General features: G+C 41.5%; 1 protein-coding gene and 1 long non-coding RNA gene across 4 annotated transcripts; one reads left to right on the plus strand and one right to left on the minus strand.

The window, feature by feature from the left end:
* Positions 1–157: 157 nt before the first annotated feature.
* LOC112245005 (beta-1,4-galactosyltransferase 1) lies at positions 158–8,594 on the minus strand. 3 transcript variants are annotated; one of them, XM_024412936.2, is made up of 7 exons: positions 8,000–8,594; positions 6,095–6,330; positions 5,774–5,836; positions 1,881–2,068; positions 1,552–1,674; positions 1,077–1,181; positions 158–831 (listed from the first exon to the last, which is right to left on the minus strand). In XM_024412936.2, exons 1-7 carry the CDS (start codon positions 8,355–8,357, stop codon positions 702–704), a joined length of 1,203 nt encoding a protein of 400 aa, XP_024268704.1. In that variant the 5' UTR covers positions 8,358–8,594; the 3' UTR covers positions 158–701. The 3 variants fall into 3 exon arrangements, with proteins under 3 accessions (XP_024268704.1, XP_024268705.1, XP_024268706.1); XM_024412937.2 differs by lacking the exon at positions 5,774–5,836 and having other exon boundaries at positions 8,000–8,591; XM_024412938.2 differs by lacking the exons at positions 5,774–5,836; positions 6,095–6,330; positions 8,000–8,594 and adding an exon at positions 3,111–3,311.
* Positions 8,595–17,975: 9,381 nt separating this feature from the next.
* LOC112245006 lies at positions 17,976–20,310 on the plus strand. The gene is made up of 3 exons (XR_002952671.2): positions 17,976–18,027; positions 18,775–18,809; positions 19,224–20,310. It is a non-coding gene; the product is annotated as an uncharacterized LOC112245006 (long non-coding RNA).
* The last annotated feature ends 1,844 nt before the right edge of the window (positions 20,311–22,154 follow it).

Consider the following 22,154-nt stretch of genomic DNA (forward strand, 5'->3'; position numbering starts at 1 on the left):
TGAAAGTGATCATTCATACAGGTACTGAATAGGGTTTGAATGTAAAGAAGCATGGAAGTGATCATGTCACAGGTAGTAAACAGGTTTTGAATGTAAAGAAGCATGGAAGTGATCATGTCATAGGTAGTGAACGTACAGAATCACAGCAGACAAGTGATGTTTTTAGAAATATATATAAGTAACCAAACCAATCGTTGCTTTTAGATTGTGATTAAGACCTTTCACACAGTTTCAAACATGGGAAACATTTCCGCAAAATATATTAAACCCATAATCATCTCAAATATCTTAGCCGAAAATGAAAGAAACAATATATAAAATATGTATTAACTATATGCAAAGGTATACAACTTATATACACATATAAACCAAGTAGTTCTCCCTTACAGAATTACACAAAGACAACTCATTACAAATGACATACAAAATAACTTCTTCGTCCCACGCCCCTTCCCTTGTGGCCTGCCATTAGAAGTCAAACATGTTGATCAAACATTTTGATCCACTCTGATATTTATGAGGTCTTGTTGTGCCATCCCATTCATCCAAGTGCTGTCCATTTGTTTCCACAATAAATACACGCATTCCGGAGAATTCAGAGTATTCTCAGTACTGCATTCCATGGTTCCGCTGTGCTTTCTCTGTCCTCCACCTTGTGATAAGTGATGTGCAAAATAACTACTAACATTTATCCACTTTCACTAAGGTTTCCCCACATCTACTGTGATTTTCGTGAACAGAGCATCCTTTTCCACTTTGACGACTTTGTACTTGAGAGAGCTGATCCCATCTGTATTTATCGTCAGTCTCGTGCGTTGTATTCTGTCAAACCTGCGATGCAAAGGAAATGACTCATCAGTCTACTATCCTCCTATGAAGATATTAGGGATGCACTGATATGTCAATTCTGGGGCCATACAATAGCCAATATTTTCTTGGCTGGGATGGCTGAGTAACAATGCTGATGCTATCATGAAGAAATAAAAACTTTCCCCTTAAAATCTACATTTTCTTTTTTAAAGGTACAACATTGTGGGGAACCTGTTGAATGTGGTTGTTCTGATCTAAAGCTTTACCTCTGAGGATTTGGGTCGTTCAGTTTGTCTCTCTCGTGACGGATCATCCGGCATTTTCCGACCTCGCCATCTGGACGAGAGATGGACATTCCTCTGGAGCTCAACCTGTGGAAATCAGAGTTTATTATTATAATGGACTTTGCATATATGTTGGAAATACTGTGGAATTCAGGGTTGGGGTCAATTCTAATTCAATTCAGGAAGTGATTTAAGTTTTAAAAAACGTGACAACTTTTTAAGTAAACAGCTTCTCCTTTTCAGTTTATAAAAAAAAAATATTGAAAAAAAACTGCCATTTCAGTTTCTGAATTGACTGACCCTAACACCCTGGTGAATATATTGTGTTTTGCATGAGCATTATACAATGCATCGGTAACATTAGAAAGGGATGATGTCCCCTTGCCAAGTCTGACTTTAATATAGGCCCATCCGTAATGCTTTAAAAGTGTGTTTGGATTGGAATGCACTGTCTTGCCTGTTGAAAATGTCATCATCTTCACCACCCCAGCCCCAGTAGTTGTTGGGAAAGCCGTTGATTTCCAGGAACTGCTCCTTACTTAACGCTGAGACACCGCCAAAGTACTGGTTATAGGGCAACCTATGGATGAGACAAAGACAAAATATTTCTCATCTGGCCCATACAAAGAGCCAAGTAATGAAAAGGGAAGGCTAAGCATAAACAGATATACTTGTTTACTACTCTTCTAGCTATGTACTCATTGTATGAATTGAGGAAGCGTCCCAATTAATGAAAATGATGATGATGCATTAGAAAGAAGTTGTCGGTTGAGTTTTGTGCCGTACTTGAAGCCAAACTTGTCCATGGAGACAGACAGGTGTCTGGGCTGGCTGAAGCATTTGTAGGGGTTGCGGTCATCCATGGGGATGATGTCCACGTCACTGAACACAAAGCAGTCGTAGTCATACTCTTTCAGGGCCTCAGCATAGCCAATGTTCATCAGCTTGGCCCTGTTGAATGTGTCGTCTCCATCCTAATGAAGAAATGACAGTAATTTTTAAAACATGGGTACGCTAAATTATTTGCCAAATATTCACTTATAATTTAATAAAGTTTGTCCTTAGAACATGTTTAATTCATCAAAAAGTGTATTTAAAAAAAAATCCGGTATATGCAAATTGATTTCAAGTTGATGTACTCTTGCATTTTGCATTTGAGTCATTTAGCAGACGCTCTTATCCAGAGCGACTTACAGTTATCTAGGTGGGGCGACCACATCACAGACATAGAAAGTATTTTTGTTCTTCTTAGCTGTCACAGATCTCCCATTGTTGGGTAAACTATTTAAAGATTTACTGAGACTGGGCTCCCGAGTGGCGTAGCGGTGTAAAGCACTGCATCTCAGTGCTAGAGGTGTCACGACAGACCCTGGTTTGATTCCAGGCTGTATCACAACTGGCTGTGATTGGGAGTCCCATAGGGCGGTGAGCAATTTTGCCAACATTGTCTGGTTTAGGGTTTGGCTGGATTAGGCCATCGTTGTAAATAAGAATGTGTTCTTAACTGACTTCCCTAGTTAAATACATTTTTAAAAAGCAACCAGACCAGTTTTCTAAGTCACTGACAGCCTGAAGATCTACTGAGCTGCAACATTACATTCCAGCCAGTTCTCTTTCCCAACACCCAGCTAACTTCGCATATGAGCAAAGTACAAAAAAAAAAGGAAGGTCTGCACTCACTACTTTTTTCTTTTACAGATTACTTCAGGTCAACGCACCACCTTCTAAAAGACAGTCACTCGGGGCCCGCTTCTTGGACACAGAATAAGCCTAGTCCTGGTCTAAAAAATTAATTTAGTCTCGGACTATGCTTCCTGTGTGTCTGTCGAAACCGTCCCTAGGAGCCCCAGACAGGTTTTGTCCTTATCTCATATGAGGAAAGTAAACAATATTTGCATAACCATCATGTAATACACTAAATAGAAACACCAAGGGACTTCCCCTTAAGAAATGTCAGAAACTAAGCAACAGCGTGTTAGAGAACCGCGGAGTATACCAACAGTCACACTTAGTTACCTCAGGAGAAAGCAGAAGGAGAAGAAGAAAGCCACCGAGCATTGGAAGAACCCAACCATACTTTAGCAGAGATGTGATTGGTTGCAAACATGCAGTGCTAGGAGAGTGGAAACAGAGTTAGTAGTAGTTATTAGTATGTCAGAATGCGAAACAGAGAGAGAGGGAAAGAGAGAGAGAGAGAGACAGAGAGACGTTATCTGCTATTTTGGTTTCAAGAACAGGAAGCACCTGTAGAAGTCATGTAAGGACACAGTTCTTTCCTCTACACTGTCAATGGCATCTTCATAGGAGTAGGCTACTCTTCACTATCAATGCGTGGTAGTCACCAGCTGACAGTTAGGGCCGAAGTGGTGATTCTGTCATTCAAATACATCACAAAAATGAAATAATATTGAATTTGATTATTTAAACAAAAATCTAAAGTTACAATTCTACAACAGGTTGGTCGAGACATGGTCTAAACCATACTAAATAACCAGTTTAGCACGGGTAAGCCTATAATGCAAAAATTGGCATCTTGCTTTCTGTTCCATCCGAGAAATCACTGCGCATCCACTGTCCCATCAGCCCAGACAGGTCATTCATTAACTTGATTTCCACTATAAAAAGGATCTAGACATTATCTCCCGTGATTCTAGCCTAACGCCTCAATCAGACCGACAGTGTCGTAACATCAATGCTGTGCAATCAATTCTGCAGTCAAACTTCCCCATTATGTAATCCAAAATTGTTACTCTATATGTGTGCAATAAAAGTTTAACATTCACCTTTTGCTAATATTGTCAAGTCTATGCATACAAGGCAAACGCAGCGTTCCATTGGAAGTGAATGTACTTCTGGTGTGCCAAAACGCAAACAATGTCGGTCTGATCGAGGCATTACATTTGGTTTGCAACAACGGGGGGGTTGTAGGTCTCTCTGACATTTGTTGAAATTCTATCTCCACTGTCCCAATGAGGATAATGGTGTCAGGGCGAGACAAACATATTTTCCTAGCCCGTCGAAATCATGAATCAAACTAAATTAAATGCAGCTAGTGTGCGGTCGTTCCTGCTTCCGTTTGAAGTGACTGTGTTGCTGTGTAGTTGGCTAGCTCCTCTGAACAGTGCCCTGACAGGAGAGCAAATGTTCTATGTCAGGGAAAATCGTGCATCATTAGCTCATTGTTATGGATGCATCCAAATAAATGTCAATAGAAAACAGCTTAAACAAACTAAAATACAGCTACTTTGCTGTTATTCTGGCTACACAGTTTGACGTGACAGCGTTAGCCTTAGTTGGCTAGCTAGCAAGCAAGGGATAAGAGCGTTGCCATAAACATTTAGGCCGAACGACTGGGTCGCGTCCATTGATATGGAACAAAAAGACTTCACGAGTGGGTCACGGCTCCGGCAACCTAACTGATAGAATGAACAACCAGCCGGTTTGGCTAGCAACCAAGATTTGTGTCAGGACTAGGCCTATATTTTAATTGAGGGACGAAATAGTAACCTATGAATACATAACGAAATCAAGTGTTTTATCTAATTGGTAACCCGTTGTAGAAAAGCAATTGTTCACTCGAGGTTGTGCGAAACAACTTTCTTTTTTTTCTTTTTATCACGGCTGCGCTGATCTAACCGCACTCGGATCCGCCTTGCACCTGTGATCGCAGCACAGCTGTGCTAAATAAGCATGCCCTCTCATCTACAATTGCTTTAATCAGTTGCCTTTGTTTGATCTTCATAATTAGAGATGCCTGCTATATCCCGAAAACTACTATACCTGACCATGTCCATGCTTTAAAGGGGGCAATCTGCAGTTGCTACATCCAATTTTGAATTTATAAATTAAGGATAGGTATGCATTGATTCTTGAAGAATATAACGTATAAATGCCTTTGAGCTTAGTTCAACTTTCATACTCCATCAGAACCCAAAATATAAGCTGGTTTTACCCCAATGTTTGTTAACATTGTAAATGCATAGCCTGAAAATATGCGTGCTTTGCCGTTCTATAGCGAGCCATTGACTCTTTTCTCTTCCAGTAGTGTAGGATGGGCGCTCATACTGCCATATCTGGTTTCTAATCGGTTTACAAAGACAGCAAGATGCATCTGTGTCTGAAATCCTTTCACAATGACTAAATCTGTTGACTTAAACTTACAAACTTTTGCCCACGGGAGAAACCGTCCAACAGAAATACATGGACCTGAGATACCACACAATCAGGAATTAGAGGCTGTCTGTCAAACATGTTTAGTTCCTCTTATAACATGTAATATATGTTGTCCTTTAAAACAATACATTAGAATAAACTCATACTTGATGACATCACGGTTATTTGATAGAGACACTCCATGTTGCAAACCGTTTTGCAAACCGAAGGCTTCCATTTGTTCATCACGGTGACTTGGCTGTGCCCTCTGATTATCTGTGAGAGACACCTGGTGGTTTACAGATAGTGAGTATAAACTTCAACTCACAGCTGAACCATGTCTGTGTTTAAAGTACAGGCCTGGGCTTGTGTGGAGTTGGGGCGCTGGGGCTGGAAAGCTGGAGGGCTGGGGCTGGATGCCTGTCTATCTCCTGTTTCAGTGTCTCTCTCAGTGTCTCTCTCAGAGCTCTCTTAGTTTCTCACAAACCTCGCACTTCTTACAAATCTATCATTTCGTAGTTCCGTACATTTACGTTTCCTCTTCTTTCATCCCTCTTACATTTTCTGTAGGAAGCGAGGGTGAAGGATTGCTGGAGAGGACACAAGGAATCAAGGATAGGCTTATTGAGATTTAGCCTTGGTTTAAAGACCCTGAGTAATGATTAGTAACTGTGTTGCGACACACGTATCTACAATGACGGGTGGGAGGTTACTTGTGTGGAAACCTTCAGGCATGAATAAACAAATGCATGACAACCGAGCGGCATTCTTTGTTCAGACAGACTCTGAAAGGTGAGTTCAGTGAATAGATGAAACCACAGAGATTAGACTGGTTTCTCTGGCTTTACCTGATTGATGACGTAGACGCCGTAGTCCAGCTGTTGGCGCTGAAGGATGGGATGGAGGTAGTAGAGCCAGAACTTGAGGTGATCGTCGCGATGGCGGAAGGGGATGATTAGAGCAACCTTTTGGAGGGCGGCGCAGTCTTGTGGTTTGTAGCGACCTCCTCCCTGCAGACCTGGGTTCTCCTTCCTCACTGTGTCCAAGCTGACAGGCGTAGAGAACTCCACCTTGAGAGGCCCCACTGCAGGTCAGGAGAAACAGATCTCTTGATCTCTCATAAACTCTCACACACCTCTTCCTGTTCCTCAACCACATTCACTTCCTTTTCACTTTCTGCCTTCACACCTCCATCACTCCCAGCTCTATCTCGCTCTCTCTTTGTTCAACGTTTTCAGCCTTTGACCTCATGTAGAAAAATAGAGCACACACACAAACACACGTGCACGCATGCACACACGCACGCACACACACACGCGCGCATGCACGCATCCCTTATTGATGTCACAAGCATTTTGCTTACACACAAGCATTTAGCTTACACACAAGCATTTCGTAACACTCACAATAAAGGGAAAGGGGGATACCTAGTCAGTTGTACAACTGAATGCCTTCAACTGAAATGTTTCTTCCGCATTTAACCCAACCCCTCTGAAATAACATCTGCTAGCCATGTGTACGTGACCAATAGAATTTGATTTGACGCACAGATCCAAAGGAAATGGTGCTGACTTAACGTATATCTCATGCTTGTTTCTTTGCAACAGGCAGTTCAGAGGTTAAGAGGAAATGTGTGTTATCTCGCCCCCCCCCCCACAAAAAAGTATAGTCTATGCTGCTGAAAGTATTTGCCCTGAGCCGTGATTGAGCTGAACACAGAACATATAGTTATTTTCAGCAACAGAGAGCAAACTTCACAATGCAGCTCGGCTTAACATGAAATAAATCGAGAGATCTTTCCTCGTATTAACTTTCATTTAAAGCCAGGAAATATAGACCTAATATGAGATACACAACTACGTAATATATGTATAATTACATAATACAACGTTTGATGTGACTGTGCCAGTATACAAAACATTAAGAACACCTGCTTTTTCCATGACATAGACTGAAAAGGTGAATCCAGGTGAAAGCTATGATCCCTTATTTATGTCACTTATGTGAAGGGGAGGAGACAGGTTAATTAAAGCCTTGAGACAATTGAGATATGGATTGTGTATGTGTGCCATTCAGAGGGTGAATGGACATGACAACATTTTTTGTGTCGAACAGGGTATGGTAGTAGGTGTCAGAAACAAGAACTGCAACACTGCTGGGATTTTCATGCTCAACGGTTTCCTGTGTGTATGAAGAATCATCCACCACCCAGAGGACATCCAGCCAACTTGACAAAACTCCCCAAAACTGTGGGAAGCATTGGTGTCAGACACCTTGTAGAGTCAATTCCCTGACGAATTGAAGCTGTTCTGAGGGCATACGGGACGAAGGGGGTGCAACTCAATATTAGGAAGGTGTTCCTAATGTTTGGTATATGTTTGGAGAAGATCCCAGAGAATGATCCCATGAATGTTATGGCTGATAATTATATATATTTCATTTGCTTGTTATTTTTGGCCAAACAGTTTGATTAAATATATAAAGTTTGAATGTATTTTCTTGGGAGGCCAAACTATCTGGATTCAGGTTCCATGCTTGATTAGGGGAACAAATACAGTCCATATGTGCATGACAGAAGAATTGGAGAAAAAATCAGCAAGGAAATAGCCTGCTAATGTGTTATAAAGAGTCCTCGTACGTGTTTATAACAATTACATGTACAATACAATATAATGTCATGTTTCTGCTGTGCATTTTTGATTAAATACCAGCCCTTGAATTAAAATGAATTGATCAAATCATAGCTTACTTACCCAGATGAGGAGACGGATCAGAACATTTTTCAAACTTATTCCACAAAGTTGTAGTAGAAGTAGTGTTAGTAGTTGTTGTAGTAGCTGTATTGGGTAAATGTATATCCTTAAACTTCGGAGTTCGCAATATTACAACGCTGTTATTAAGGTCGTGTTGTCCATTATCTTGCGGTGGAAGTGTCACGGTAATAAAAGCTGTTTCAATTCGCGTCTGTGTCTTTATTTGTTTGTTTGCTGACAACCCATTCGAGTAACCCATTAAATTAAATAAAACCACTAAGAGATTAATAACACCTAAAACTACAACCACGGTCCAGCCTTTCCTCCGCAGCCTAAAGTTGAGAGATGAGTCGAGCATAATGCGGCTGTCACATGTGGAACTGTAGTGACAAATACATATCCGTTTACGCACCGACCGTATTAAAAAAGCAATTTAAAAAATACTCTATTTTTTTTGTGCCGAAATCAGTATAGTTCCAAGCTAAAAGACAAGGTAATATAATTTTCTCCAACATCCTATGCTGTGTGGCTGTGACCATCAATGGTCGTAGGCTCCCGAGAGTGAATGAACGTTGTGTACAACACTTCATGGCAGTAACATGACAGTGAGTGGACCTGTGGCTTCCTCTATAATAAAAGCCCACAACGAGGAAATCATAGCCTACTAGGCAACTGCACTAGCAAACTATTCAATAAAATGCCCCAAACATAGTCATTATGTAGTACTTGCCTAGTAGTCTTTATTAATTTGCAAGTCCCTAAGCTGTGATTTGTTTGAATTTACTCCAGGAGAATGACCAAATAGATGCCTTTGAGGTCGTCTATTTTTTTTTCCTTAGAAAACGTTTTAGCCTATATGGCCATTCTAATTGTTCTCTGGCGCTTTCGGCCTACATTTTAAAATAATTGGATTTAATAAAACTTTAAATTCAATACCAGCATAAGCGACATATACGCTCCTTTATGTGTAAACCTTGATAATGTTTTATGAGAAGGGTTTATATATCAAATAAAATAAAATGTGTAGACCTTATCACGGAATGCTTTCTTACAAGCCCTTAAACCTACAATGCAGTTGAAGAAGTACAGTTAATATAATATTTACTAAATAAACTAAAGTTTATTTTTATTTTTATCTAGTCAATCAAAAAGTAACACAAGAAATGTACATAACAATAATGAGGCAATAAACGAGTGCTGGTACCAAGTCAATGTGCGGGGTACAGGTTAGTTGAGGTAATTTGTAAAGTGACTAGATAAACAGCAAGTAGCAGCAGTGTAAAAAAAGGGGGGGGGTCAATGTAAATAGTCTGGGTGGCTATTTGATTTGTTGTTCAGCAGTCTTATGGCTTGTGGGTAGAAGCTGTTAGGTAGCCTTTTGGTCCTAGGTACCGCTTGCCGTGCAGTAGCAGAGAGAACAGTCTATAACTTGGGTGACGGGAGTCTTTGACGAAACTTGGCCCCAGTGATGTACTGGGTTGTACACACTACCTTCTGTAGTGCCTTACGGTCAGATGCCAAGCAGTTGCCATACCAGGCGGTGATGCAACCGGTCAGGATGCTGTCGATGGTGCAGCTGTAGAACTTTTTGAGTGTCTGGGGACCTATGCCAAATGTCAGATTAGAATATACTGTAAAGGGCCTCTCTCCAAGTGGCCCGTTAGACATTTTCTCTGCTTCTGTTCTGGAGGTGTGTCCCTGAATTATTGGATTAAGCTGGATTGATTTTGATTAACCTTATAAGGAACTTTTTGATTTAACCTTATTTTGGTTTAACCTCCTTTTTGTTCACCTGGAAATTCCCGTTACAAAAGTGTTGCTGCAGAAACACTAAAGCAATAACTTAATAAGGTTCAAAACTCAAACGGTTGTTACAGACCTATATCTATCCTACACTGCCTTTCTAACTTCTTTCGAAAGCTAAGTTAACAAACAGATCACCGACCATTTCGAATCCCACCGTACCTTCTCCGCTATGCAATCTGTTTTCCGAGCTGTTCATGTGTGCACCTCAGCCAAGCTCAAGGTCCTAAACGATATCATAAACGCCATCGACAATACTGTGCAGCCCTATTCATCGACCTGGCCAGGGCTTTCGACTCTGTCAATCACCGCATTCTTATCGGCAGACTCAACAGCCTTGGTTTCTCAAATGACTGCTTCGCCTGGTTCACCAACCACTTCTCAGACAGAGTTCAGTGTGTCAAATCCGAGGGCCTGTTGTCCGGACCTCTGTCAGTCTCTAATGAGGTGCCACAGGGTTCAATTCTCGGGCCGACTCTTTTCTCTGTATACATCAATGATGTCGCTCTTGCTGCTAGTGATTCTCAGATCCACCTCTATGCAGATGACACCATTCTGTATACCTCTGGCCCTTCTTTGGACACTGTGTTAACTAACCTCCAAACGAGCTTCTTTGCCATACAACTCTCCTTCCGTGGCCTCAAACTGCTCTTAAATGCAAGTAAAACTAAATGCATGTTCTTCAACCGATTGCTGCCCGCACCTGCCCGCCCGTCTAGCATCACTACTCTGGATGGTTCTGATTTATAATATGTGGACAACTACAAAAACCTAGGTGTCTGGTCAGACTGTAAACTCTCCGTCCAGACTCACATTAAGCATCTCCAATCCAAAATTAAATCTAGAATCTGCTTCCTATTTCACAACAAAGCATCCTTCACTCACACTGCCAAACATACCCTCGTAAAACTGACTATCCTACCGATCCATGACTTTGGCGATGTCATTTACAAAATAGCTTCCAACACTCAGCAAATTGGATGCAGTCTATCACAGTGCCATCCATTTTGTCACCAAAGCCCCATATACTACCCACCACTGTGACCTGTATGCTCTCGTTGGCTGGCCATCGCTACATATTCGTCGCCAGACCCACTAGCTCCAGGTCATCTATAAGTCTTTGCTAGGTAATGCCCCGCCTTATCTCAGCTCACTGGTCACCATAGCATCACCCACCTGTAGCACGCGCTCCAGCAGGTATATTTCACTGGTCAGCCCCAAAGCCAATTTCTTCTTTGGCCGCCTTTCCTTCCAGTTCTCTGCTGCCAATGACTGGAACGAAATGCAAAAATCACTGAAGCTGGAGACTCATATCTCCCTCACTAACTTTAAATATCAGCTGTCAGAGCAGCTTACAGATCATTGCACCTGTACATAGCCCATCGGTAAATAGCCCACCTAACTATCTCATCCCCATATTGTTATTTATTTTTTTGCTCCTTTGCACCCCAGTATCTCTACTTGCACATTCATCTTCTGCACATCTATCACTCCAGTGTTTAATTGCTAATTTGTAAATATTTTGCCACTATGGCCTATTTATTGCCTTACCCCCCTAATCTTACCTCATTTTCACACACTTTATATAGACTTTTCTATTGTGTTATTGATTGTACGTTTGTTTATTCCATGTGTAGTTCTGTGTTGTTGTTTGTGTCACACAGCTTTGCTTTATCTTGGCCAGATCGCAGTTGTAAATGAGAATTTGTTCTCATCTGGCCTACCTGGTTAAATAAAGGGGAAAACCATGGAACTGCATCACTGCAACATGTATTTCATAATCTTTGGCTAAGAAAAGTAGGGTTGTGTCTCAAACGGCACCCTGTTCCCTATATAGTGCACCACATTTGACCAGGGCCCATAGGGCTAGGGTTCTATTTAGGACACAACCTCACTTTCCTGTCAGCAGACCTGTCAACCTCATAATAAGCAGTGAGAGACTGTGAGATGGGGCACTCTCACTGTCTATCCACCACAGGAGGTTGGTGGCACCTTAATTGGGGAGAACGGGATCGTGGTAATTACTGGAGTGGAATCCGTGGAATGGTATCAAATATATCTAACACTTGGTTTCCATGTGTTTGATGCTATTCCATTTTCTCAGTTCCGGCCATTATTATGAGCCGTTCTCCTCTCAGCAGCCTCCACCGTCTATCCACTGACAACATGGCTGGAAAAGTAGTGATGATGCTGTGTGTTATGCGCCTCGTCACCTTTGAAGGTCAAGTAAGCCTCTTTTCTGTGTGATATCTTAGGGTTTCATTTAATTTAATTTAATCGAATACTCAAAGAAAGCATTGACTAAACTATGGAGTATTTCAGTAACTGTGAGAAAGTCTTGATTCAGCCATCTGCTGGAGTCAAGGGACGATGAAACTTTGTTGAAACTATAATGGCTAGGATGGCCAGATGATATACCAGTTTTAATGTACAGTCCATGAGATAATGGGTAGATGTGTATGATGTTGTCTTAAACTGTCATGGGTTGACATTGCATTTCACTACACCTGCAATAACATCTGTTGAATATGTGTATGTGACCAATATAATTTGATTTGATTTGATTGTGATAACATTCTTGAGGCGATCTGGAAAAACATTTTAATATACTGTTTGTTTGCTTCCGGCGCAAAAGAAGCGAACTCTGGACTTCACAGAAAGGTGAGGCTGATCTTGTCATGTTTAATGTATACTACCGTTGAAAAGTTTGGGGTCACTTAGAAACGTCCTTGTTTTCCATGAAAACATACATGAAATTAGTTGCAAAATGAATAATAAATATAGTCAAGACGTTGACAAGGTTAAAAATAATGATTTAAATATATATTTTTTAAATTAAATAATAATTGTGTCCTTCAAACTTTGCTTTCATCAAAGAATCCTCCATATGCAGCAATTACAGCCTTGCAGACCTTTGGCATTCTAATTTGTTGAGGTAATCTGAAGAGATTTCGCCCCATGCTTCCTGAAGCACCTCCCACAAGTTGGATTGGCTTGATGGGCACTTCTTACTTACTATACGGTCAAGCTGCTCCCATAACAGCTCAATAGGGTTGAGATCCGGTGACTGTGCTGGCCACTCCATTATAGAAAGAATACCAGCTGACTGCTTCTTCCCTAAATAGTTATTGCATAGTTTGGAGCTGTGCTTTGGGGCATTGTCCTGTTATAGGAGGAAATTGGTTCCAATTAAGCAGGGTATGGCATGGCGTTGCAAAATGGAGTGATAGCCTTCCTTCTTCAAGATCCCTTTTACCCTGTACAAATCTCCCATTTTACCACCACCAAAGAACCCCCATACCATCCCTTTGCCTCCACCATGCTTGACAGATGGCGGCAAGAACTCCTCCAGCATCTTTTCATTTTTTCTGTGTCTCATGAATCTTCTTCTTTGTGATCCTAACACCTCAAACTTAGATTCGTCTGTCCATAACACTTTTTTCCCATCTTCCACTGTTCAATGTCTGTGTTCTTGTGCCCATCTTAATATTTTATTTTTATTGGCCAGTCTGAGATATGGCTTTTTCTTTGTAACACCGCAATGAAGCCCAGCATCTCAGAGTCGCCTCTTCACTGTTGACGTTAAGACTGGTGTTTTGCGGGTACTATTTAATGAAGCTGCCAGTTGAGGACTTGTGAGGCGTCTGTTTCTCAAACTAGACACTAATGTACTTGTCCTCTTGCTCAGTTGTGCACCGGGGCCTCCCACTCCTCTTTCTATTCTGGTTAGTGCCAGTTTGCTCTGTTCTGTGAAGGGAGTAGTACACAGTTGTACGAGATCTTCAGTTTCTTGGCAATTTCTCTCATGGAATAGCCTTCAATTGTCAGAACAAGAATAGACAGTTTCAGAAGAAAGTTATTTGTTTCTGGCCATTTTGAGCCTGTAATCGAACCCACAAATGCTGATGCTCCAGATACTCAACTAGTCTAAAGAAGGCCAGTTTTATTGCTTCTTTAATCAGGACAACAGTTTTCAGCTGTGCTAACATAATTGCAAAAGGGCTTTCTAATGATCAATTAGCCTTTTAAAATGATAAACTTGGATTAGCTAACACAACGTTCCATTGGAACACAGGAGTGATGGTTGCTGATAATGGGCCTCTGTATGCCTATGTAGATATTCCAATAAAAAACAGCTACAATAGTAATTTACAACATTAACCATGTCTACACTGTATTTCTGATCAATTTGATGTTATTTTAAGGGACAAAAATGTCATTTTCTTTTAAAAACAAGGACATTTCTAAGTGACCCCAAACCTTTGAACGGTAGTATGTGCTGCTTCTTAAACCAAAACCGTCTGTGAATTCAGCTTGGGGTGATGTTTCCCCTATGTACAGATCTAAACTCTTCAAAAAAAGGCTTCCAAAAGGGTTCTTCGGCTGTCCCCATAGGACAATCCTTTTTGGTTCCAGGTAGAACCATTTTGGGTTCAATGTTGAAAGGGTGGAAAGGGTTCTACATCAACCCAAAAAGATTTTACCTGAAAGCAAAAGGGTTTTACCTGGAACAGAAAAGGTTTCCTATGGGGAATTTTCCTATGGGGAATGTTGAAGAACCCTTTTAGGTTCTAGATAGCATCTTTTTTGAGAAGCATCCAGCTGCAGATTGTGCATGCTGATGCCAGCTGGTTTGCGAATCGCAAAGCGCATGGTATTTTAATGTCTTAGTTGGCACACAACCTGAACTCTCAACATGTTCCAGGGAGTCCGTGTGCTACGCACATATCCGTCGGTAATCAGGCAAATTAAATAAATGTATTATGGATATTATGGATTTCAGATGACTGGGAATACAGATATGCATCTGTTGGTCACAGATACCTTTGAAAATAGGTATGGGCATGGATCAGTCAGTATCTGGTGTGACCACCATCTGCCTCATGCAGAGCGATACATCTCCTTCGCAAAGAGTTGATCAGGCTGTTGATTGTGGCCTGTGGAATGCTGTCCCACTCCTCTTCAATGGCTGTGCGAAGTTTCAGGATATTGACGGGACCTAGAACACACTGTGATACATGTCGATCCAGAGAATCCAAAACATGCTCAATGGGTGACCTGTCTGGTATGTATGCAGGCCATGGAAGAACTGGGAAATGTTCAGCTTCCAGGAATTGTTTTCAGTTCCTTGCGACATGAAGCCATGCATTATCATGTTGAAACATGAGGTGATGGCGGCAGATGAATGGAACGACAATGGGCCTCAGGGTCTCGTCACGGTATCTCTGTGCATTCAAATTGCCATTGATAAAATGCAATTTTGTTCATTGTCCGTAGCTTATGCCTGCCCATACCATAACCCCACCTTCACCATGGAGCACTCTGTTCACAACGTTGACATCAGTAAACTGCTCACCCACACGATTTCATCTGCCATCTGTCCGGTACGGTTGAAACCGGGATTCATCCATGAAGAGCACACTTCTCCAGTGTGCCAGTGGCCATCAAACATTAGCATTGGGTAGCATCTTGGCTTGGCTTGGTTATATGTGGTCTGCTGTTGTGAGGCCTATTGGACGTACTGCCAAATTTTCTAAAACGACGTTGGAGATGGCTTATGGTAGAGAAATGAACATTAAATTCTCTGGCAACAGCTCTGGTGGACATTCTTGCAGTCAGCATGCCAATTGCACGCTCCCTCAAAACTTGAGACATCTGTGGCATTGTATTGCGTGACAAAACTGCACATTTTAGGATGGCCTTGATATGCCACACCTGTCAGGTGGATGGATTATCTTGGCAAAAGAGAAATGCTCACTAAGAAGGATGCAAACAAAGTTGTGCACAAAATTTTTGAGAAATATGATTTTTGCTCATATGGAAAATGTTTGGAATCTTTTATTTCAGCTCATGAAACATGGGATCAACATTTTACATGTTGTGTTTATATTTTAGTATTGGGATACTGTAACGATGTGCGCTGAGAGTTGGGAAGCAAGTTCAGGGGGTGAGTGTTTTAATAAATAAACACAACACAAAAATAAGAGACACGAACGACGCATAGAATTGACACAGGAACAGAAACAATGACGCCTGAGGAAGGAATCAAAGGGAGTGACATATATCGGGAAGGTAATCAGGGAAGTGATGGAGTCCGATGACGCGCAGGTGCGCGTAATGATGGTGACAGGTGTGTGCCATAACGAGCAGCCTGGTGACCTAGAGGCCGGAGAGGGAGCACATATGACAGATACAATGTTAATGCCAAAAATCACTACAACCAAGCAACCACTGTTGCTTGTGCTCTAGCTGTTACCTAGCTAGTGCTAGCTAGCTAATGGCTAGCTATCATCTAGCTAGTAAGTAGCGCTAGTTAATCAGTGTCTAGCTAGTAGCGCTAGCTAGCTGGTACTCCTAGCAAAGATACTGATAACTAACTCCTTTTGTATAATGTTTGTACCCTGTTTTGTGCTGCTACCATGATGTGTTGCTACCATGTTGTTGTCATGTTGTGTTGTTACCATACCTGTGTTGTCATGTGTTGCTGCCATGCTATGTTGCAGTCTTAGGTCTCTCTTTATGTAGTGTTGTCTCTCTTGTCGTGTTGTGTTTTTTATCCTATATTTTAATTTAATTTATTTTTTATTTTAAATCCCAGCCCCCTTCTGCGCAGGAGGCGATTTGCCTTTTGGTAGGCCGTCATTCTAAATAAGAATTTGTTCTTAACTTGCCTAGTTAAATAAAGGTTAAATAAAATAAATAAAAATTGTGTGTACTACTACTTACTCTAATTCAAAATGTAAAACAGATAAATATTAATGGTGTCTTTTTGTAGGCAATAACTCCACCATGGTTGAAAAGTGGCGGAATTGCCCTTTAATCATTAGCTGGGAAAAACACAAAACCCAATATCAGCGTCTAGAGGCAACAGGCAACTTCACCCTTTTCTGTGAATTCAGTGGAATGAAATATTCAGAATGTGTCAGCAGATAGAAATGTAATCAATAGAGCCTGACACAATCAACCCCTATTCTATATGACATGCAATAATATCATACCTGTTGTACACAATGCATTTCTAACTGAGCGTTATTTAACGTTACACCTCTCCTGACTGCCCATATCCCTGGTCTTATTCACCTTATAGTCGTCAGGCAAGGGAGTTGCTAGGAGGGTCTGACATCGACACACAAATCACATCATCATCACCAGATAATACATGAATAGGAAATAAAGAAAGTAACCTGTCTGTGCCAGTTTGTCTTGTTGCCAAGTCAATCAGCGTTTTTCTCTCAGCTCCTGTTTTTTCCCAGTCTCTCTTTTTCTCGTCCTCCTGGTTTTGACCCTTGCTTGCCCTGACTTTGAGCCCGCCTACCTGACCACTCTGCCTGCCCCTGACCTCGAGCCAGCCAACGAGAGCATACAGGTCACAGTGGTGGGTATTACTGTATATGGGGCTTTGGTGACAAAATGGATGATACTGTGATAGACTGCATCCAGTTTGCTGAGTAGAGTGTTGGAGGTTATTTTGTAAATGGCATCGCCGAAGTCGAGGATCGGTAGGATAGTCAGTTTTACGAGGGTATGTTTGGCAGTGTGAGTGAAGGATGCTTTGTTGCGAAATAGGAAGCCAATTCTCGATTTAATTTTGGATTGGAGATGTTTAATGTGAGTCTGGAAGGAGAGTTTACAGTCTAGCCAGATACCTAGGTATTTGTAGTTGTCCACATATTCTAAGAGTAGTGATGCTAGTCGGGCGGGCGGGTGCTGGCAGCGATCGGTTGAAAAGCATGCATTTAGTTTTACTAGCGTTTAAGAGCAGTTGGAGGCCACGGAAGGAGTGTTGTACGGCATTGAAGCTCGTTTGAAGGTTTGTTTACACAGTGTCCAAAGAAGGGGTAGAAGTATACAGAATGGTGTCGTCTGCGTAGAGGTGGATCAAGGAATCACCCGCAGCAAGAGCGACATCGTTGATATATACAGAGAAAAGAGTCGGCCCGAGAAATGAACCCTGTGGCACCCCCATAGAGACTGCCAGAGGTCCGGACAACAGGCCCTCCAATTTGACACACTGAACTCTATTTAAGACGTAGTTGGTGAACCAGGCGAGGCAGTCATTTGAGAAACCATGGCTGTTGATTCTGACGATAAGAATGTGGTGATTGACAGAGTCGAAAGCCCTGGCCAGGTCGATGAAGACTTTTATTGATGGCGGTTATGATATTGTTTAGTACGGTGAGGTGCACCCGTGATCAGCTCGGAAACCGGATTGCACAGCGGAGAAGGTACGGTGGGATTCTAAATGTTCAGTCATCTGTTTGTTAACTTGGCTTTTGAAGACTTTAGAAAGGCAGGGCAGGATGGATATAGGTCTATAACAGTTTGGGTCTAGAGTGTCATCCCCTTTGATGAAGGGGATGCCCACAGGCAGCTTTCCAATCTTTAGGAATCTCGGTCAATACGAAAGAGAGGTTGAACAGACTAGTAATATGGGTTGCAACAATGGCGGCGGATAATTTTAGAAAGAGAGGGTCCAGATTGTCTAGCGCAGCTAATTTGTGTAGGTCCAGGTTTTGCAGCCCTTTCAGAACGTCTGATATCTGGATTTGGGTGAAGGAGAAGCTGGGGAGGCTTGGGCAAGTAGCTGCGGGGGGTGCAGAGCTGTTGGCCGGGGTTGGGGTAGCCAGGAGAAAAGCATGGCTAGCCGTAGAGAAATGCTTATTGAAATTCTCGACTATCCCTTGGATTATAATAAATACCAGAGCTCAAACCATCTGCCTCCTGTGTCTGCATTTGGGTCTCGCCTTGTGTCGTTATAGGGGTTTAATAAAGTTTATTCAATTGAAGGGACTATGAAACTATGTTGAAACTATAATGGCTAGGTGGCCAGATGATATACCAGTTTTAATGTACAGTACATGAGATTGTGGTTAAATGTGTATGATGTTATCTAAACCTCCATGGTCTGACATTGTAATAACATTCTTGAGGGGATTTGAAAAACATTGTAACATACTATTTGTTTTCTTCAGGCGCAGAAGAAGAAAACTCTGGACTTTACAGAAAGGTAAGGCTGATCTTAACATGCTTAATGTTGAATGTAATTGCTGCTTCTTTAACTAAACCTAGTGTGAATTCAGTTTGGTTGAAGTTTCCCCTAGGTACAGATCAAGGATCATCTTCCCCTACCCTAATAATAACTTTAACCATTAGCAGGGAAAACGCAAAACCCAAGATCAGCATCTAGGGACAATTTCACCCTATTCTGTGAATTCAGTTTCATAAAACATTCAGAATGTTGCAGCAGATAGAAATGTAATCAATAGAGCTGACACAATCAATCCCTATTCTACACCACATGCAATCATATCATTCAGACTTGTTCTACACAATGCATTTCTAACTGAGCATTATGTAGCAATTACACTCTCCTGACTGCCCATGCTCTTGGTTTTAACAGTAATGTGATATTGTTTTGCAGCCATCTTGTGGTGATATGGGGGAGATCCTAGCTTGCCCTATAAACTTGGCTCATGTGTATGGCACCGATGGCAACACCTACCCCAATGAGTGTGCACTCTGTGTTCAGAGACAGTGAGTACTGTACATACCTGGGTTAAGCATTGTTTGAAATCATTTCAGATACTTAAACTGGGCTAGGCTATTTCCAAAACCCTGCCCATCAGGCATTCCGGACAAGTTGAAACACAAAAAGAATTTGAACGATTTCCCTGGAACACAGCTGCTCCTTTCTCACAGCCCTGTCCAACATTGTCACTATAAGGCTGAGAGAGTCAGTTTACAGCAACAACACTTAACATGTCCAGTAAAACACTGAAGTACAAGGGACTGAATTCAATCAAACCAGTATTTAAGGAAAATCCACATTCTGTAGGCTCCTACAATGTAACGTTGTGCCCACTAAGGCGCTTCTGGAACCACGTTTCCATCCACAGTTTATACGAGTAAAGTCAAACCATATATTTTTTTAAATCATTACAGCTGTGATGGAAACAGGTAGTTTAGGTAAAATTGTATAAATGCAGACAGATAGGCCTAATTTGTTGGCCATGGTGGGATCTTTTTGTGTCGTATAATGAATTATGCGAGAAATGGTGGTGGAAACGTCTTTAAGCGTAAATATTGACATAATAACCATAATATCAAAGTAAACTTGAAGTCACGCAATGATATGGTGTGTGGTACTCCCACTACAATTCGGGAAAGCATGCAGATTATTAGGATACAGATTAAATCAATTATGAACATCACAGGATGGTGAAAGTGCAAGATGACCTTGATGCTCCTTTCCAATACCTATCGAGGGTCTTATTTTGGTGACAAGATGATCAATGCTTGACTGCCGTTTGACAAGTAAAATTATTCTTGCTCTTATCCATAGTAATCTCATCATATAGACTAGTGTCACGCCCTGGCCTTAGTATTTTGTGTTTTCTTTATTATTGTGGTTAGGCCAGGGTGTGACATGGGTGATTATGTGTTTGTCTTGTCTAGGGGTTTTGTAGTTTTTGGGATTGTGTTTAGTTATTCTAGGTAAGTCTATGGTTGCCTGGAGTGGTTCTCAATCAGAGGCAGGTGGTTATCGTTGTCTCTGATTGGGAACCATATTTAGGCAGCCATATTCTTTAGGTCTCTTGTGGGTGTTTGTTCCTGTCTCTGTGTTTTGCACCAGTTAGGACTGTTTTCGGTTTTCCACGTTTTCTTATTGTTCACGTTATCATCTTTATTAAAGATGTTTATAAATAACCACGCTGCGTTTGTCAGCCTTTCTTTCACCAGAAGAAAACCGTAACAACTAGCCTACCCATACAGCCTACCCGCACTGTGTCTGCAAGCTGTTGTCTAGGCACATTTGCTATTTAATGCAATAGTTTGTGACAAAACTATCGGTAGAGTTGAACATGTGATGTAAACACATTGAACTTGTGTGCACTACGTCATCACTTACTGAATTTGATCTGAAACAAGTCCGTTTGGTGGAAACACACCACTGGTGGGAAAATATGCTTATTTTCTTTACGCAGATTTTAGAATATTTAGAACCTGTCGCCAATTGGATGGAAACCTTGATAATGACACACAGATACTACAGATGTAGGATCTTAATTTGAGCTAGTTTGCTACAGCAGGAAAAAAATCCTGCAGCAACAGGAAATGTGAATTATACTGAATGGACATTTTTGTAGGGGTTGGCACATTTTTGAAATTACAAACTTTAGAAGCCTTTAAAACTCAAATACACTACAAGTTTGCATTTCCTGGAAAATTCAGCAACAAAATAGTGATAAAATTAAGATCCTAAATCTGTCCCCCCCATTCCTTTCTCTACAGGGAGACCAGAATGGACCTCTTGGTCATGGAGGAGAGCTGCTAAGTGGGGTCTGACATCACCAAACAAATGACATCATCATGACCAGATAAATTAATTGGCAAATGTATTTATTTTGAAATATTGAACATTTTCTAATTGTTTGTTGGAGTTTCCCAATGACTCACACGGTAGCCACACTATAATAACCCATTAACAAAACGAAAGTTCAGATTTTCACAGAAAATAACTTAAGAGGAAAGGCAGCACATTCGATCAACAACCATATCAAAAAGCATCTCTGAAAACTTTACATTCCATAGCCCTTGCTTGATGTACACTAGTGTAGAGCAAAAATACAGTATTTGTAAACCAAAAGTAAAGCTGCCTTCAAATGCTCCTTGAAAAGGTGAATGATCAGAGCTGAAATATCACAACTCGTAAACGTGGGTATCAAAATCACCTCAGACTTTCCCCAGTTGTAATTGGAACTTGGAGGGGGGTTATTTCAGAGTTGGAAACTTGCATTAGGATTACGGTGAAAGCAGTACTGCACAAAGCTCTGCCAATCGGGCAGCTTGAGGGTCAAACGGGCCAATTAGTAGGTGGACATCATGACACCTCAAAGATTCATACTAAGTCAGTCAGTAGATGTTACGTTTCTACAGTGTTGCATTATAACCGCTGCAGCCTCTGCAATAGGTTATTGGTTAATGCAATAGATTGTGCGCTGCTGCCCTCTTTACTCAGCACCTCTCGTACTGTACGCACAGGTGACAGACGTTTACATACTCTATTGACACAGGCCTCCCCTTGACTTCACTTACTTGACTTCTTTCAGCTCCTAGTGGAACAAAGGGCCTCAATGGTGCATCTCCAGTTAACTCTGTTCTGGGCAGTTTCCTTGACCTCATTACAAGTGGTTCCTGCCTTCTTCACAGGGCCGGATTTACGAACGGGCACCGCCCCCGGGGACCCCAACCCCCAGAAGGCCCACTGGAGGTCAGCGGCCCCCCAGACAGCATATTAACATGTCATAAGCTGTGGACAAATATGTAGAATTGCCAGAAAATAACTTTAAAT

Source organism: Oncorhynchus tshawytscha, linkage group LG11 (genome assembly GCF_018296145.1).
Source record: "Oncorhynchus tshawytscha isolate Ot180627B linkage group LG11, Otsh_v2.0, whole genome shotgun sequence".
In the NCBI taxonomy this organism is placed as follows: Eukaryota; Metazoa; Chordata; class Actinopteri; order Salmoniformes; family Salmonidae; genus Oncorhynchus; species Oncorhynchus tshawytscha.

Excerpts from the sequence above, each read along its gene's own strand:
- LOC112245005 (XM_024412936.2), bottom strand. The coding sequence starts at position 8,357 with ATGCTCGACTCATCTCTCAACTTTAGGCTGCGGAGGAAAGGCTGGACC. Across the intron at positions 6,331-7,999 it reads TGATCCGTCTCCTCATCTGG|TGGGGCCTCTCAAGGTGGAG; the intron begins GTAAGTAAGCTA and ends CCTGACCTGCAG. Across the intron at positions 2,069-5,773 it reads AAAGAAGAGGAAACGTAAAT|GATGGAGACGACACATTCAA; the intron begins GTACGGAACTAC and ends TTTCTTCATTAG.